Source organism: Drosophila biarmipes, chromosome 2L (assembly GCF_025231255.1).
Source record: "Drosophila biarmipes strain raj3 chromosome 2L, RU_DBia_V1.1, whole genome shotgun sequence".
In the NCBI taxonomy this organism is placed as follows: Eukaryota; Metazoa; Arthropoda; class Insecta; order Diptera; family Drosophilidae; genus Drosophila; species Drosophila biarmipes.
In genome coordinates this window covers 4,475,414-4,489,694 of record NC_066612.1, presented here as the reverse complement: position 1 = coordinate 4,489,694, position 14,281 = coordinate 4,475,414, and the positions used below count along the sequence as shown (strand labels likewise).

Genomic DNA, 14,281 nt, shown 5'->3' with positions numbered 1-14,281 from the left:
TTTATAATTTTACCTACAAGTAGTTTCTTTATTGTAAAGTGTATTTTATTAATTTATAAATGATGAGAAAAGGCTAGACCATCATCGCTGCTATAAGGTATTTTTCAGCACTGGCTGAACACCTGTTTTAGTAAATTAGCAGAAATAAAATGAAGAAAGCGGCTGGATTTGTTATTTTTCGCCGGCTTTGCGGGGAAATACAATACCTTTTGCTGAAGGCCTCCTACGGCTCCTTCCACTGGAGTTCGCCCAAGGGCCACGTGGATCCCGGCGAGGACGACTACACCACCGCTCTGCGGGAAACCAAAGAGGAAGCCGGGCAAGTGCTCACCGTATTCCTTCCATGACATCCTTAATTTCTTCTTATACACCCACAGCTACGACGAGAAGGATCTGATCATATACAAGGACACGCCGCTGACTCTGAACTACCAGGTGCAAGGGAAGCCCAAGATTGTGATCTACTGGCTGGCGGAGCTGCGCAATCCCTGCCAGGAACCCATTCTCTCCGAGGAGCACACCGACCTGAAGTGGCTGCCCAGGGATGCGGCCAAGGAGTGTGTGGGCTTCAAGGACAACCAGGACATGATAGACCGCTTCCACCAAATGATTTTAGATCAAAACAAACCGGAATAGATTGTAAACAAATATGAGGCGTTGCAAAGTTGCGCAACACTGAATGTAAATAAATACCAGGGAAAATACCACAGCAAACGTTTGCGAAAATACCAAAATTATGTCAGCCTGCGAGCGTTGCGCACACTGTTTTCCAGGCATCTGTGAAAACTGCTCGAATCGAAATTTGTAATCGCATCCCATTGATTTTGTTGTGGCAGCCGATTTAGAGCACTCCGCCTAGCCCAAGTCTGAACCAACCACCACACATCCCAGCGCCATGGGCTCCCGTTCACGCACTCCCAGTCCGTCGGGCAAGCGACGCCACCACAAGAGCAAGCACAAAAAACGCAGTAAGTCCCACCACGACCACGAGAGGCCCAGCACCCGGACGGATAGAGACAAATCCTCGGAGGTGAACAACCATGGGCGCCACCGTGAGCGGGACAGGGATCGCGAGAGGGACAGACACCGCAGCGACCGGCACACGGAGCGCGACTACCGCCACTCGCCCACGATCCTCAAGTCCCGGAAGCGCTCCTCCTCGTCGAGCAGCGACAGCCAGTACTCCGAGCAGGAGTCGCAGCGCAGCAAACAGAAACGCAGCCGCTTCAAGAAGCTGGATGAGGTAAATAGATGGACCATCGTGGACCATCCTAAGCCCTGCATATAAAAGTCAATAACTGGGTTAACTAATGTATCCATTAGCTTCATAAGTCAAAACCATGGTGATCCATTGCAAATTTCTATAACTCGAATAAATCTTAGGGGCAGGAAAAACCATTTCACGCCCTAAAATGTTTTATCGAATTCCTGTAGAATTCGCGCCAAAATTGTATTTATGAGATGAATTATAAATCACATTATGCAGAGCTCTTGGTCTAACATTGTAAGAGAAAAGAAATAAAATGTAGCTATTTCTTACAGCAAAACCTACTGCAGGTCGAACGCCTGGCCGAGATGGAGCGGCAGCGGCGTGCCAAGGAGGTCGAACAGAAGACCATCGAGGAGGAGGCCGCCAAGCGCATCGAGATGCTGGTGAAGAAGCGCGTCGAGGAGGAGCTGGAGAAGCGGCGCGACGAGATCGAGCAGGAGGTCAATCGGCGCGTTGAGACCGCCAAGGCCGAGATGGAGCGCGAAATGATGCTGGAGCTGGAGCGGCGGCGCGAGCAGATACGCGAAGAAGAACGCCGGCGCGAGGTAGGTGCTCGTATTCAGATTCCGCTGGACGACTGCTGCTATCACTGTCAGAAAAACGTACACAATGCCACATCTACCGTACACTCGATAAAACCCAAAACAGCAGTTCAAACAGTCGTCTCCACCACGTCACGCGAAATCGATCCGGCGGCGCTCTCAGCCACGGCTCACTGGGCGCTCCAGCATCATCAACCCATGTCCCATCGGCATTCCCGTACTAGAATGCTTGCATAACCCCCTGGCCAAGGGCGCCCACTAACCACACACGCCTTTTCAGAGCCCCCAGCACATGGCATCCAGCCGCCCACTGAGCCGGGATGAGAACGCCACGGCAGATTTCGCCCCTTTCTTCTTGCCAATAATTTTGTAATTTTTATTTTTCCTACCAAAAAAGCCAAAATGACGACATTGCCAAGTGTCGCATGTGTCACAGTTTTGATGCCCACTATATTGCAGACCTCTCTTGCATACTCTTAGCTTCATCTTTTGTTCGTACCTACCCACATACTGTATCTTTTTTATTTTTGGTATTGGTTCTTGTAACTCGTTGTTGTTGTTATTGCGCGCAAACTCCGCTTCAGTAGGCCCGTGCAACAAACGTGTGCTGCTCGTGTTGCGTCAGCCAGTGGGTGTTTTGTGACCCCCAACCCGCAAAACACTCGCGTGTGCACCACTCGTTGAGCCGCCGTGCCGGAAGTTGAGCCCGAACCCGCTCTGCCCAGGGTTTGGTCCATGGACGCACTTCCTCCACAACCATAACACCCATAATCAAAAAGAAATCAAACCGAAGTGGTGTCCCTCAGTTAGTCCGGGTAGTTAGGCTCTCTCTAGTTGTGGGGCGGGCCGACTGAGTCTAGTCCCAACAGTAAGCTGCATGCAAACCAAATCAATGCCATTGAATGACGGGTGAGTTTCCTACGCCAGCGATGTGATAAGCCAGCAGCCGCAAGGATGTCTTGTGACCGGCGAAAGGACGCCACAGAGACCCAAAGACTCACCCCCAAGTGTTTAGCTCGATAGAACTCTGTCTGTAAGATTTTTAGAGCCGGATTCGCATTTGGATTCTTGACCGTACCGATTGCCCGTCATTTGTGTTTGAGCTTTTTGTTTTTGCGAGCAAATTACGTACGTCTGGAATAGCGATAAAAAAAAACCTCCACAAAACATAAACCCAAATCGAAAATCTGCAAAAAAACCTATAAATTAACACAAATTTAGCCTTTGTACTGGAATAATGACCTATTTAAATAGTAAGTAGCAACAATAAAAAAAATAAAAAAAAAAACCAAATCAAATGAAGACCAACCATTTAGCAAATACTAGTACATTTGTTTATGTTGTGTGCTCCTTTATTGTAATAAACTAAAAGAACAACCTACTTTAAACATTCTTATTAGACACTACTAAATGTTTTACTTTCTACCGAAGTATTCTTTGTAACTTATTGTTAAACAAAAAACTAGATTCTAACTGCCTTTGCAGCTCATCAAGCAAAAAACTGCAACCACAAACGTGCGTCGAATGCGTCGCACAGTTTGCATCGCTGATGTCAAGAGACTGTTTATTTATATCTTAGCTCTAAGCTTCCGACTGAAAAGTCGACTTATATGATTAATCGTCCTTCTGTTTGGGTTTTATAGGAGGATGAAAAACAGAAACGCGAAGAGCTCGAAGAAATTTTGGCCGAAAACAATCGCAAAATCGAAGAGGCGCAAAGAAAACTGGTAAGTATATCAAAAAAAAATATCTTAGATGGTTATCCTAATGGTTTTGTATCTTTTCTAGGCCGAAGAACGGTTAGCAATAATTGAGGAGCAGCGCCTCATGGACGAGGAGCGGCAACGCATGCGCAAGGAGCAGGAGAAGCGCGTCAAGGAGGAGCAGAAGGTCATTTTAGGCAAAAACAATTCCAGGCCCAAGCTGTCGTTCTCCCTGAAACCGGGGGCATTATGAGGCGTAGGCATTAGTCCGGTGCCCGTCGCACCTTTTCTTGTTAACAGCTTTTGCTTTTTTTTTACCTCAGCGGCTTGCATTTGCTGCCTGCGCCCAAGATCATCCACTCGTTTTCATTGTTGTCATTGTGTTCTATATATTATTTTATTAGTTTAAGGACGAGCGGAGGTGTTAGGGGCAGGCAAGGCGAAGCCTATAGATTCAAAGTTTTTTCAAAATTGCCAATTACTGAACATATTATGGCTCTTATAGTACAATACGCTAGCGATTTACTTAACCTTTTCTACATCAAGAATTCATATGTGAGACAAATGATTATGTGTAGTGCGTCGTATTGTTGTCACAGTCACAGCTGAACAATTAACAAAAACCAAAAAGAGATGATGTCAGTGAAATACATATGTAATCTATTTGCAATTTTTTGATATTTCAAGAGAACATATAAAGCAACTGAAATCAATAATAAAAACCTTAGAAATGCCAGCGAGTGAAGTTGATAATTTGTCAGTTACTTAAGAAACACACAGCACCATTCGCTTAACACATTTGACAGAATTGCCAAAACATACGTGCACTTTTAGCTCTGCTCCCTCGTATCGGACACGATCTACGCCGGTGTACATGTCGCTAAGTAGACACAACTTATTATTTATAGAGACTACTTTAATTTATATGTCTTGTTGCTGATTGGGCTGGGCGACGCGGGACAGCGAACGACAGCCGGCACGCCCGCGCGGAGCTTGCAACTGGAGCCTGGCATCGGGAGGAGGGCCGCAGCCGGAGGAACCACACCGATCTGTCCAAGTGCGTGAGCAGGCGACCACTCAGAGTCAGAGTCAAACCACTCTTGCATATCGTAATGTGGTTCTAAATGAGTGTGGCGCAAGATACGGGTACGAGTACGCATACGCACCGTGGCACTCCAATCCACCTGACCCCCACCCCACTTGACCAGCTTATTACTTCACTTTGAGTTTGGCAACGAGTTTGGAGCCTTTGTCACACTGATTTGTGTGCGAGGCACATGCGTGAAAGGCGAAGGCGACGGCGGCGGCACCTGACCAGCCCAGACCCAGATCCAGATCGAGATCCAGATCCATAGCTGCGCTCTTGGGCGGCACACGGGCGGATGTTGCAATTTGATTAATTAATTAAGTGGAAAATTGGCAAAGCTCTTAACATTTCTCGCTCTTTGCCGATCACCAGATCTGCGAATGTCAACGTGCAATTTGTTTGATGTGATGGCGGTAAACCGATTGCCCGGCTCCTGGCCATTCAATACGTCAGGCAACTTGTCTGGTGGTTAATTTTAGGTAGCATTGATGGAAATGCTTGGGAATAAGTAATATAAGGATTAAAGGATTTACCCTAAGCCAAGAAAACTTAAAAAAATTTAGAGTTAAATACCTTGTTCAACATGAAATCTAAAATATGGATCTTAATATATAAGATGATATTTTTCATGAGTTCTTGGCGGCTAATATCTACAGATCCTTTTTAAAATAGAAGATGATGGATTTTTACAATAAATGCGATTTTACATATCAGGATTATCAATCTTGAGTTTAATATTGTCTAGCAAGAACAATATTAAGGGAGGTGTTTGCTTTAAGAACTTCTCGGGGTCCAACATTAATCCGATTCTTTGCATTGTTTCTTAATTATTATTAAGTACTGCACATTTAATAAACTTATCATTTTATAATAATTATTGCATCTTTTTATTTCCTATGGCCACCTGTCAATAATAATTAATTTTTCCCAATTAAAAAAGCCCCCTGACTTTCACTTGTTTTCGGCACACTATCAAGGTTTGTGTGGTAATAGATCCATAGGAACCCATTGATAATCCGTGTCTACATGTTGCAGAAATTGGAGCAGTGTAAATGTCTTATTGCCAGAGCTCAAGATTTGCCCAAAAATGAAATAAAAGTATTATAAGCATTTTGCATTAGCTGGATTCCGGTTCGCCGGGTGATCGTGGATCGGTTTTTGGGAGTGTAGTGCTCGGTTTTGGTGTGGGTAATGTGGAGTGTGTGGTGCGTGCGCTTGGAGCGTGGCACCCATCAAGAGATCTGGGTGGTGGGGCCGGGCCAGGGGTACTGTTTTGACTATAAAAGTTGCGATCGCGACACTTGGAGACATAGTTCAGTGCAGGAGCCGCAGCAGCCACCAAGTCAGCAAATCCACCAAATCCCAAGCCAAGTCAAGCCAAAATGTTCGCTGTAAGTGCAAAAGGATATAAGAAGCTATTCCTGAAAGTGGATACAAAATCAAATATTTTAAAAAATAATCAAAATGAATTTAAAGAAAAGTAATCCAAGAATTGTGAAAGAAAATTAAGCAAAGTGGACAAAAACTTATTTAACTGATTATTTTTAAAGCCAATAAACATAAAAATTAAATAGTCCGGTTTTCCAAAATATACCCTCTTTAACTTAATATTTTTCAATTTCTATATAATATTAATTATAATTTATGATACATTTTCCAGCTCGTTTCACTCTTCATCCTGGGCGTTGGAGCCGCCGCCGCCATCGAGCTGCCCATCAGCCCCGTTTACCACTCACCCGCGGCCCTGGTGAAGCCCCTGCTGAAGACCATCGAGGTGGAGGCTCCTGCCCACTACGACTTCGCCTACTCGGTGCACGACGAGCACACCGGCGACATCAAGAGCCAGACGGAGTCCCGGAAGGGCGACCAGGTCCAGGGTCAGTACACGCTGATCGACGCCGATGGCTATCTGCGCACCGTGGACTACACCTCGGATGCCCACAACGGCTTCAACGCGGTGGTGCGTCGCGATCCCCTGGGCCAGAAGGTGATCAAGGCCGCGCCCGTTGCCAAGCTCTTGGCCCCCGCTCCTCTGCCCCTGGCCTACGCGGCCCCCAAGCTCCTGGCCCCCGCCAAACTGCCCCTCGGCCTCTACCACTAGGCTCTGGCCAGGATTGATCGAGAGAGATAGCAAACACTGACTTCATCGCATCGACGACGACCCATCCGCATCCGCATCTGTATCTGTATCTGAACTATTGCTCAACTACCCAGAAACCTCGTATCATATCATACTTCCTCTGTTCCTTTCCTTTTCTCCTCTTCTCTGATATCTTTACTAAGACTTTTCGGCTCTCAGTCATTCAAAGCGCCATAACTCGATGACTGGAGAGCCCCTATCTCATCTATGTAATACTATGTGTAAATAGAAGGCAATAAATGCATTTTTAGAAAACATAAATTGGCATTTTAAAACCTGGAACTTGGGATCAGAAATATTGGGAAGTACGTATTTTTCCAAAACATATAGATCATTTTGATCTAAATCATAAAAATCTCATAAAAAATGTTGTTAATAAAATTAGTTTAAATAAAATATCTTCTAAGGTTTATAGGATCTTAATAACATATCAGTGGATTAGGAAATGGGTACCCTCTTTTTGTTATAAGGTAAAAACCTTCAGACTCATAAGTAATGGGAATTACATATTTTTGACAAAACATATAGGTATTTTTGATCTAAATCACAAATATCTCATAAAAAACATTGTTAATAAAATTAGTTTAAGCATAATATCTTCCGAGGCTTATAGGATCTCAATAACAGATCAGTGGGTTAGCAAATAGGTATCCCCTTTTTGTTATATGGTAAAGAAGTGAATATAAGATGAACAGCCTTTAGATTTATTCTAAGAATACACGTCTTTCCCTTTCCCATCACGGTTTCTTATAATTAGGTCAGTTATATCGTATCCGGTCAGCAGGTTAGATCCTTGATTCTACTGAGAACCGAGCTCAATAGCGAGAAAGGGGTTCCCGACGAACTTGGGCATTGAAACCCAGCAGCGGATCGGCGGTGTAGTCCACAATGCGACGGTGGCCATCGGGTTCTATGAGGGAGTAGCGCCCCGTGACGTACTCCCCACGGCGGTGCTCGAACTGATCCTTTACGTCGCCCGTGTGGCTGTCGTGGACCGAGTAGTGGAACTCGTACTGGGCAGGACTGGCAATCAGTTCATCGGGATGGCTAGCAATAATCCCGGCCTGAACAGCGACGAGAGCGCTCAGGATCAGGCAGAAGGCAATGCTGGAATGCTACAACAGAGTTTGAGATACAAAGGGATATACTATATAAGGTCCTTACTCACCAGGACATTCATTGTGAAAAACTAGAAGATGCAGATGGAGCTATGGAGAGCACTCGACTGGTGACTAGGAGAGGGACTCAGACCTCTTTTATAGGCCGCCGCTTGGCCCATTGTCGCAGTGCCCAACTTACGCAGGGCTGAAACCTAATATATCACGCACAGCACCCGAACCTTATGCAACCCACTTGCAAGCACCTAGCCCATGGGGGAAATGAAACCCAATCCCTGCACTTGCCGCCAACTGTTGCAATCGATTCAAAACTCACTCGGGTTATATTATCGTATGGTAGCTTAAGGTACAACTTACACACTCGAGACTCAAGTTCGTAGGGCTACTTTACACAATAGGTTAGCTTAGTGGTATCACAGCAATAACATTATATCGAGACTAGACTAGCTCTACCCGCCGGTTCCTGGCTCCGCGTCTGGGTGATTTAAACTTGGATTCAGTTCAACGCAGGCACTTTGATAACTCCATTCTGTTTCAGGTACAACGGCAATCCGCAGGTCGATCTTCTCAGAACTTGTTCTCCAGCAAGGATCCTGGGAATACAATGGGGAAAAGTGGTGCTCCAGGTCAAGAACTTCATAGAGGTGATATCTAGGCAACTATTTTTTGTGGTTCGGACAGGGAGTGGAGTGCTCTCGACTTCTACGCTTGATGATGACTACCCAAAACCAAGTTACCGTTCTCGGCCACCATCCAGGCCGTCAGCTTCTCGTCCTCCGTCTTGTTGGACTCATCCCAGGGGAAACTGGCTGCCACGGCGGGCTTCTCCTTCTGAGTGTTTGGAGCTCTGAAATAATGTGGGAGTTATTAGGGATTAAAGAGAGAAATCTTAGTACGAGACGTACATTGTTCTCTAAAAGTCTGAACAACATATATCTCGTAAAAATTATCTAATTGGTGTCTTTGCTATAAGAAATGTGTTAAGTATAGAAAAGTAAATATCTTTTTAAAATTAAGAACTAATCTTATAGCTGTATATTCTGCTAAAAAATTCTCTACGAGAGACAGGCAAATTAAAAGTGCTGTACTACAGAAGGGGAATTCCTTGATCAGGAAGTTCTTCCCCCACATATGTTTGTATATACAATGGTATGATATGATATGATATGGTGTTCTAAGAGTCTCTACTTCTACTGAAACATATTCACAGCTCAATGGCGAATGTTGGTTTTTACCTTATGGGCCAAAAGCGACATTCTTCATCAATTGAGGGGGAGGACGAGGAGGAGTTATCACTTGGGGCACCCACACAATGTGTTCAATGTTCAAGATCAATGAGAAGCAAACGAAAACACACAAAACGATGACAGGACAGAGACAGCATGAGAAACAGAAAGAGAGAGAGGGGAGAGAGGAGAGAGACAGAGTACAATGTAGAGAGAGACAGGATGCAGGGATCATGATCATGAGGATGCAGGGAAGCGCGGTCAAGGTCACATGTATGTATGTACAGGGCATGCAGGCCAACGGGGATGTCCTCCGCTTCGAGGACTCCCCACCCACTTACAGCGAGTCCGCGTGGCTGCCGTTGTTCACCTCCAGACTGCTCTGGGTGGCCTTCTTCCGCAGTCCCGGCCTGGGCAGGAAGCTCTCCCCGAAGAGATCCCTTTCCCGCTCCCGCTCACGCTCCCGGTGGCCGCCGGTCGACGTCTTCCCGCTCTTCGCCTGCTGCGTGGGCGGCACCGTGTGCGGATACTTCCCGTCGCTGTCGGAGTCCATGGACAGCTGGCCGAAGAGGTCCTCCAGCAGGATGTTGGCCTTGGCATTGCGCTGACGCTTGGCGGACGTTTTCAGCTTGGAACTGCGTGGGGGAGAGATGGAGAGAGACACACGGTGAGGTGAGGTGGCACAGGCACAGGATCGTTTGGGTGCAGTGCAGCAACGAAACAAAGCGAGGTGCCAGGAGTGCGAAATACTCATAAAAAATTGGGTGATCCAAACATAAACCTACTTTCATTCAAAATTATTTCAAAACTTTAGAAACGTTAGAAATCCAGACCAAAAATTGATTTTTTTGATTTTAGGATACATTTTTTTGTTAACTTTTAAGGAATATGGTTTTAAAAAGTTAGTGAAAGATTCTTTTTTTTATAAGTGTACTTTGCAATTAGACATGGATGGAAAACCAAGGCGATGTTTAATGTGCGAATATGATATTTATCCTCCTCCCAACTCACCCGAGTATCAAATCCAGATCGTCAGATTTCAGAGCACCCATCTTGGAGTCCTGCGCCGCAGCCCGCGATCTTCCCGAGAGTCGCATGGGCATGGGATGCACTGCCTCCGGCTGCATTTGCACCTGCGGCTGTCGCACAATGAGGCTGGGCGGAGCCTGGCTGGCACTGACCTTGGAGAAAACGTTGTACACTTTGGCCTCGGGACCCAGGAGCGATGGCCTGGCCACCGGCACATAGTAGCCACCATTGGAGGCGCCCACCACGAGCTTGGCATTGTTCTTGGCATTCATGTTGGCCGTGTCGTAGCTGAGGTGGCTCCCATTGACGTAGATGGCTCCTGCATTCCGGGACAGGGTGGAGCTGAAGGAGACATTGGGATGATGTGCCTGCTGCTGCTGGTGGAGCTGCGATCCCGCCGGCAATCCGAAGAGCTGCGAGATGTTGCGGTTCAGGTAGATGTCGTTGATGGACTCCCCACCGCCTCCTCCTCCGTTCTGGAGCTGTGGCACCTGGACTCCATCTACTGTGGCTCCACCCAGGCTAGAGGAATCCGCCTGGGAGCCCGCACCCACCAGCTCATTGCTGGTCAGGAAGCTAAGCTTGGGCTGGTACTTCCTGGGCATTCCCAATCCATTCTTGGTGCTCGTCATGTTGTTGTTCTTGCCGAGATTGGAGTGGCTGCCATTGTTGTTGTTGTTCTGGTTGGTCTGGTGGAGCAGCTCCGTCACCGCCTGCAGCTTCTCCTGCACCGGAAGCACGTTGTTGGAGACGCTCTGTCCATTGGACGCCGCATACTTGGAGCTCAGCCGCACATTCGCCTTGGTGGCCGCCGTGGGCGAGATCCTCTTGAGGGCATGGAAATACGGGTACTTGAGACTCTGCTGGGCCGTGGGACGCTTGTCGGGATCGTAGGCCAGCATGTCCTCCAGCAGATCCAATCCATTTTGGCTGCAGCGGCTGACGACGCTGCTCAGTGGCACTTTGATGCAGTCCGGGTAGCGGAAGTGGATCATGCTGGCCAGCCGATAGCCATCCGGCCAGTCACTCTGCGGGGGAGAGGGAAACACAAACTTAGGACTTGTAGGGCAACGGAGAGATGTCTCCTCCCACCTTCTCTGGCGTTCCCAGCACGGAGCAGATCTTGAAGAGCTGATCCACCTCGCTGCTGCCCGGGAAGAGGGGACGAAAGGTGTACAGCTCGGCCATGATGCAGCCCATGGCCCAGAGGTCGATGGTGCTGCCGTAGTTGGTGGAGTGCAGGAGCACCTCAGGCGCCCGGTACCAACGCGTGGAGACGTAGTCCGTGAACGGAGGCCGCGACCGGATCTCCCTGGCCAGCCCAAAGTCGGCTATCTTGATGAGCTCCGGCCCGGAGCAGAGCAGGTTCTCCGGCTTCAGGTCGCGGTGGAAAAAGCCGTGGCGATGCATGAAGGCCAGGCCAGTCAGAACCTGAGAAAGAGTAGGTAAACAAGTTTTAATTTAATTTCATATAGGATAATATCTTAGAGATACATATGTATCTTCAAGTACTACAGATATACTTAAAATAAATTCAGCTCACCTGGAAGAGAATACTCTTCAGTTCCGGTTCGGGTAGGTGTGTGTCCCTATCCTTGATCATCTGGTAGAGGTTCTCCTTCATGTACTCGAACACAAAGTACAGGGTGTCGTTCTCCCGAATCACCTCCTTCAGCTTGACGATGTTCGGATGCGACAGTTTCTTCAGGGACTACAAGAGAATACAAGTTAATGGTATCAGAGGAACCCTGAATCCAAGGTGCTGAGGCTGAACCCACCTTGACCTCGCGCAGATTCATGGCCTCCTCCCAGGAGTAGTACTTGCGCTTCATGCGCTTGATGGCCACCTTCTCGCCGGTGTCCTTGCGCTGGCCCAGCACCACGGTGCCGTAGGTTCCATCGCCCAACTGGGTCAGCGTGATGTAGCGATTCATGCTTAGGCGGATGGGGGCAGCTCTTCACACATTCTCCGGATGCAACTGCACGGTAAATCAAAGGTAAGCTCGAAGCACGCTATTCAAGGAGGGTACTTAAGGGTCCTCAATAACTTATGAGCACCGCCCACGTGTGCGGACTTCAAGGGAATCACTGTTGAATTAAATGAATCGAGTCGAATCCGACTTGGGCATGTCGTGTCTCCATTTTCGGATGCCAGCCCAGTTAATTGAAATCAATATATCGATCTCGGGCAGCCGGCTAAGAACTTGACCAAATTTATTTAACCCAAAAACGAATTCCCCCTCAGGGTCACAAGGAGTCATGAAGGAAGAGGACAGGACAGAACCCCCTGAACATGATTTATGATGGCTAACTAGAACCGATTTAGGTAACAAGGGAGGGGAATTCTATTGTATTGACCACAAATGGGTTAAAGATAAGTATAATTTATAGAGAATATAAGTCAAAGACTTAAAAATGTTGTATACTAAGTCTTAATGATTTATTTATTAAGAATTTTAGATTATTAAATTTGTTTAAACCGTATTTTTCTAAGATCTTTAAGGTATATACAGGGGTCTTTGGTAAGAGTTCCTTAGTAATTCAAATGGAATGCGTCAATAATTAAATTAAACAAATAACATTTTGTTTGCCTAAGCCGTTTCTAATGCATTAAATACAGATTATTTACATTTGTAAAGGCAAGCTGAAGCTAAAATTCTTTCAATCGCAATAAGATGGCTATAAACGTTGTACTACTTCTGGTTTTGACCTGGACGGGGAGTAGATTCTCCTTTGGACTCGGTGCTCCCTAATAAAATATTTATAAACTGGTGTTTTGTTTTTCATTGCCTTCTTATGTACTTGCTTGAATAATTGAAGAGAAAAACCTTGATATTTTATATAAAGGAATCACTTTCCCCCTTCATCGTCGATAAGACCAAGGATAAACGCTAGTACCCATTGTAAGCATCCCGTCAAAGTTTTCATCTTATTCCACATTTTTAAATAGGAGCCTTAAAGTTCTAAATATCCGTGTTGCTAATCCCAAGATAAAGAAGATCTTTGGTAGTTTGTACTACCTTATATTTTGGGACACAAGGGAAGATTTTCCTTTGAACTAGGTCCTGATTTAGGTTAGAATTTATCAATACTTTTAAAGAACCAAGAGTATAACGTAATAAAAATATCTTATTTTATTAAACAAAGTTTATAGGTTTCATTATATTTGGATTTCTTTATACATAATGTTAGCTCTCACAACAAATGACCATTACAACCCCCTAAGAAAGTAGAAGGGGCTCTTACACTACCCTGATTGTAAGATATAAAGGATTCTCTTCTTCTATAAGAAAAAGGAATCAATAGGTTACGCATATTTTTGGATGCGTGAAACCTACACGTACTCAGTTGATCCGCCTTTGTTCAGGTTGTTAAATGTTTTTTAATAACACCTAAGAGCTAGTAATTTCATTTTCCACTCAAGTGGTTCTGGTCATGTGTCGTAATTGCTTTTTGGTCACTTGGCGAATTTAGCTCCTTGGGCGATAATTTATTCATAGTATACGAACCGTTCCCACCTTCTAAGTCCCAACCAGGTGTACATATGTAGACGTATTGTTTTGGTTTGCAATTTCGGGGGAGGGGGCCACGTTTCGACCTGGCTTGTCTTGAATCCTGCGCCACAGCCTTGAACCACTCACATTTGACTCACTTAAACTCTTGGCACGCACATCCGACGCCCGATTAGCCGATTACTATATCCTATATGCGCTCCTGTATCCGATAAGCGACTTTGCGACTTTTCGCACCGTGTACAAACAAATAAACAAACCTAAATGTTCGGGGTCACTTTATCGATTGAACTGGGGGTTGACAAAAAGTTGCCCACACTTCTGTTCCTTTCCTTGAAGTATCACAGTAGATTATATGGGAATAGAACCTTTGATATCACTAATACCTTAAATGCAATTGCATTTGAATCCGAAATAGCTTGATTTTGGATGTGTTGCCGAAATTGACAGGACTTAGGCTACTCCCGATGCGGATATCCTGTGCGAACAGTAGTTTATTTGATAAGCAAGCACTAACAACTGACGGGTGCGATATCCACAACAACGCGACGACCCAAGCAACCGCAGCCCTAAGTAGACCACCCTTCGAGTCCGGGAGAGAGTCCAAGAGCTAGAGAGCCGCAGGTCCGCCAGCCGGCTCCACTGGTTCCTGAA

At 46.1% G+C, this 14,281-nt stretch overlaps 5 protein-coding genes across 6 annotated transcripts; 3 read left to right on the top strand and 2 right to left on the bottom strand.

Moving 5' to 3' along the window:
- Positions 1-63: 63 nt before the first annotated feature.
- On the top strand, positions 64-714 carry LOC108034044 (bis(5'-nucleosyl)-tetraphosphatase [asymmetrical]). Its single transcript, XM_017108795.2, has 2 exons — positions 64-319; positions 378-714. The coding sequence occupies exons 1-2, from the start codon at positions 150-152 to the stop codon at positions 634-636; spliced, it is 429 nt and encodes a 142-aa protein (XP_016964284.1). The 5' UTR covers positions 64-149; the 3' UTR covers positions 637-714.
- Positions 715-748: 34 nt separating this feature from the next.
- LOC108034027 (UPF0430 protein CG31712) lies at positions 749-4,251 on the top strand. Its single transcript, XM_017108771.3, has 4 exons — positions 749-1,243; positions 1,543-1,815; positions 3,456-3,539; positions 3,601-4,251. The coding sequence occupies exons 1-4, from the start codon at positions 896-898 to the stop codon at positions 3,766-3,768; spliced, it is 873 nt and encodes a 290-aa protein (XP_016964260.1). The 5' UTR covers positions 749-895; the 3' UTR covers positions 3,769-4,251.
- Positions 4,252-6,256: 2,005 nt separating this feature from the next.
- On the top strand, positions 6,257-6,968 carry LOC108033838 (larval cuticle protein A2B; the record flags this gene model as incomplete). Its single annotated transcript, XM_017108468.3, has 1 exon — positions 6,257-6,968. A coding segment is annotated over one exon (447 nt), but the record flags the coding sequence as incomplete, so codon positions are not given.
- Positions 6,969-7,492: 524 nt separating this feature from the next.
- On the bottom strand, positions 7,493-8,027 carry LOC108033863 (larval cuticle protein A2B). The gene is made up of 2 exons (XM_017108506.3): positions 7,911-8,027; positions 7,493-7,857 (listed from the first exon to the last, which is right to left on the bottom strand). The coding sequence occupies exons 1-2, from the start codon at positions 7,920-7,922 to the stop codon at positions 7,558-7,560; spliced, it is 312 nt and encodes a 103-aa protein (XP_016963995.1). The 5' UTR covers positions 7,923-8,027; the 3' UTR covers positions 7,493-7,557.
- On the bottom strand, positions 8,021-14,159 carry LOC108033748 (serine/threonine-protein kinase dyf-5). 2 transcript variants are annotated; one of them, XM_050885349.1, is made up of 8 exons: positions 14,014-14,159; positions 11,894-12,094; positions 11,659-11,826; positions 11,208-11,546; positions 10,098-11,143; positions 9,428-9,721; positions 8,598-8,707; positions 8,021-8,453 (listed from the first exon to the last, which is right to left on the bottom strand). In XM_050885349.1, the coding sequence occupies exons 2-8, from the start codon at positions 12,047-12,049 to the stop codon at positions 8,428-8,430; spliced, it is 2,139 nt and encodes a 712-aa protein (XP_050741306.1). In that variant the 5' UTR covers positions 12,050-12,094; positions 14,014-14,159; the 3' UTR covers positions 8,021-8,427. The 2 variants fall into 2 exon arrangements, with proteins under 2 accessions (XP_050741306.1, XP_016963813.1); XM_017108324.3 differs by having other exon boundaries at positions 8,021-8,707.
- Between the last annotated feature and the right edge of the window lie 122 nt (positions 14,160-14,281).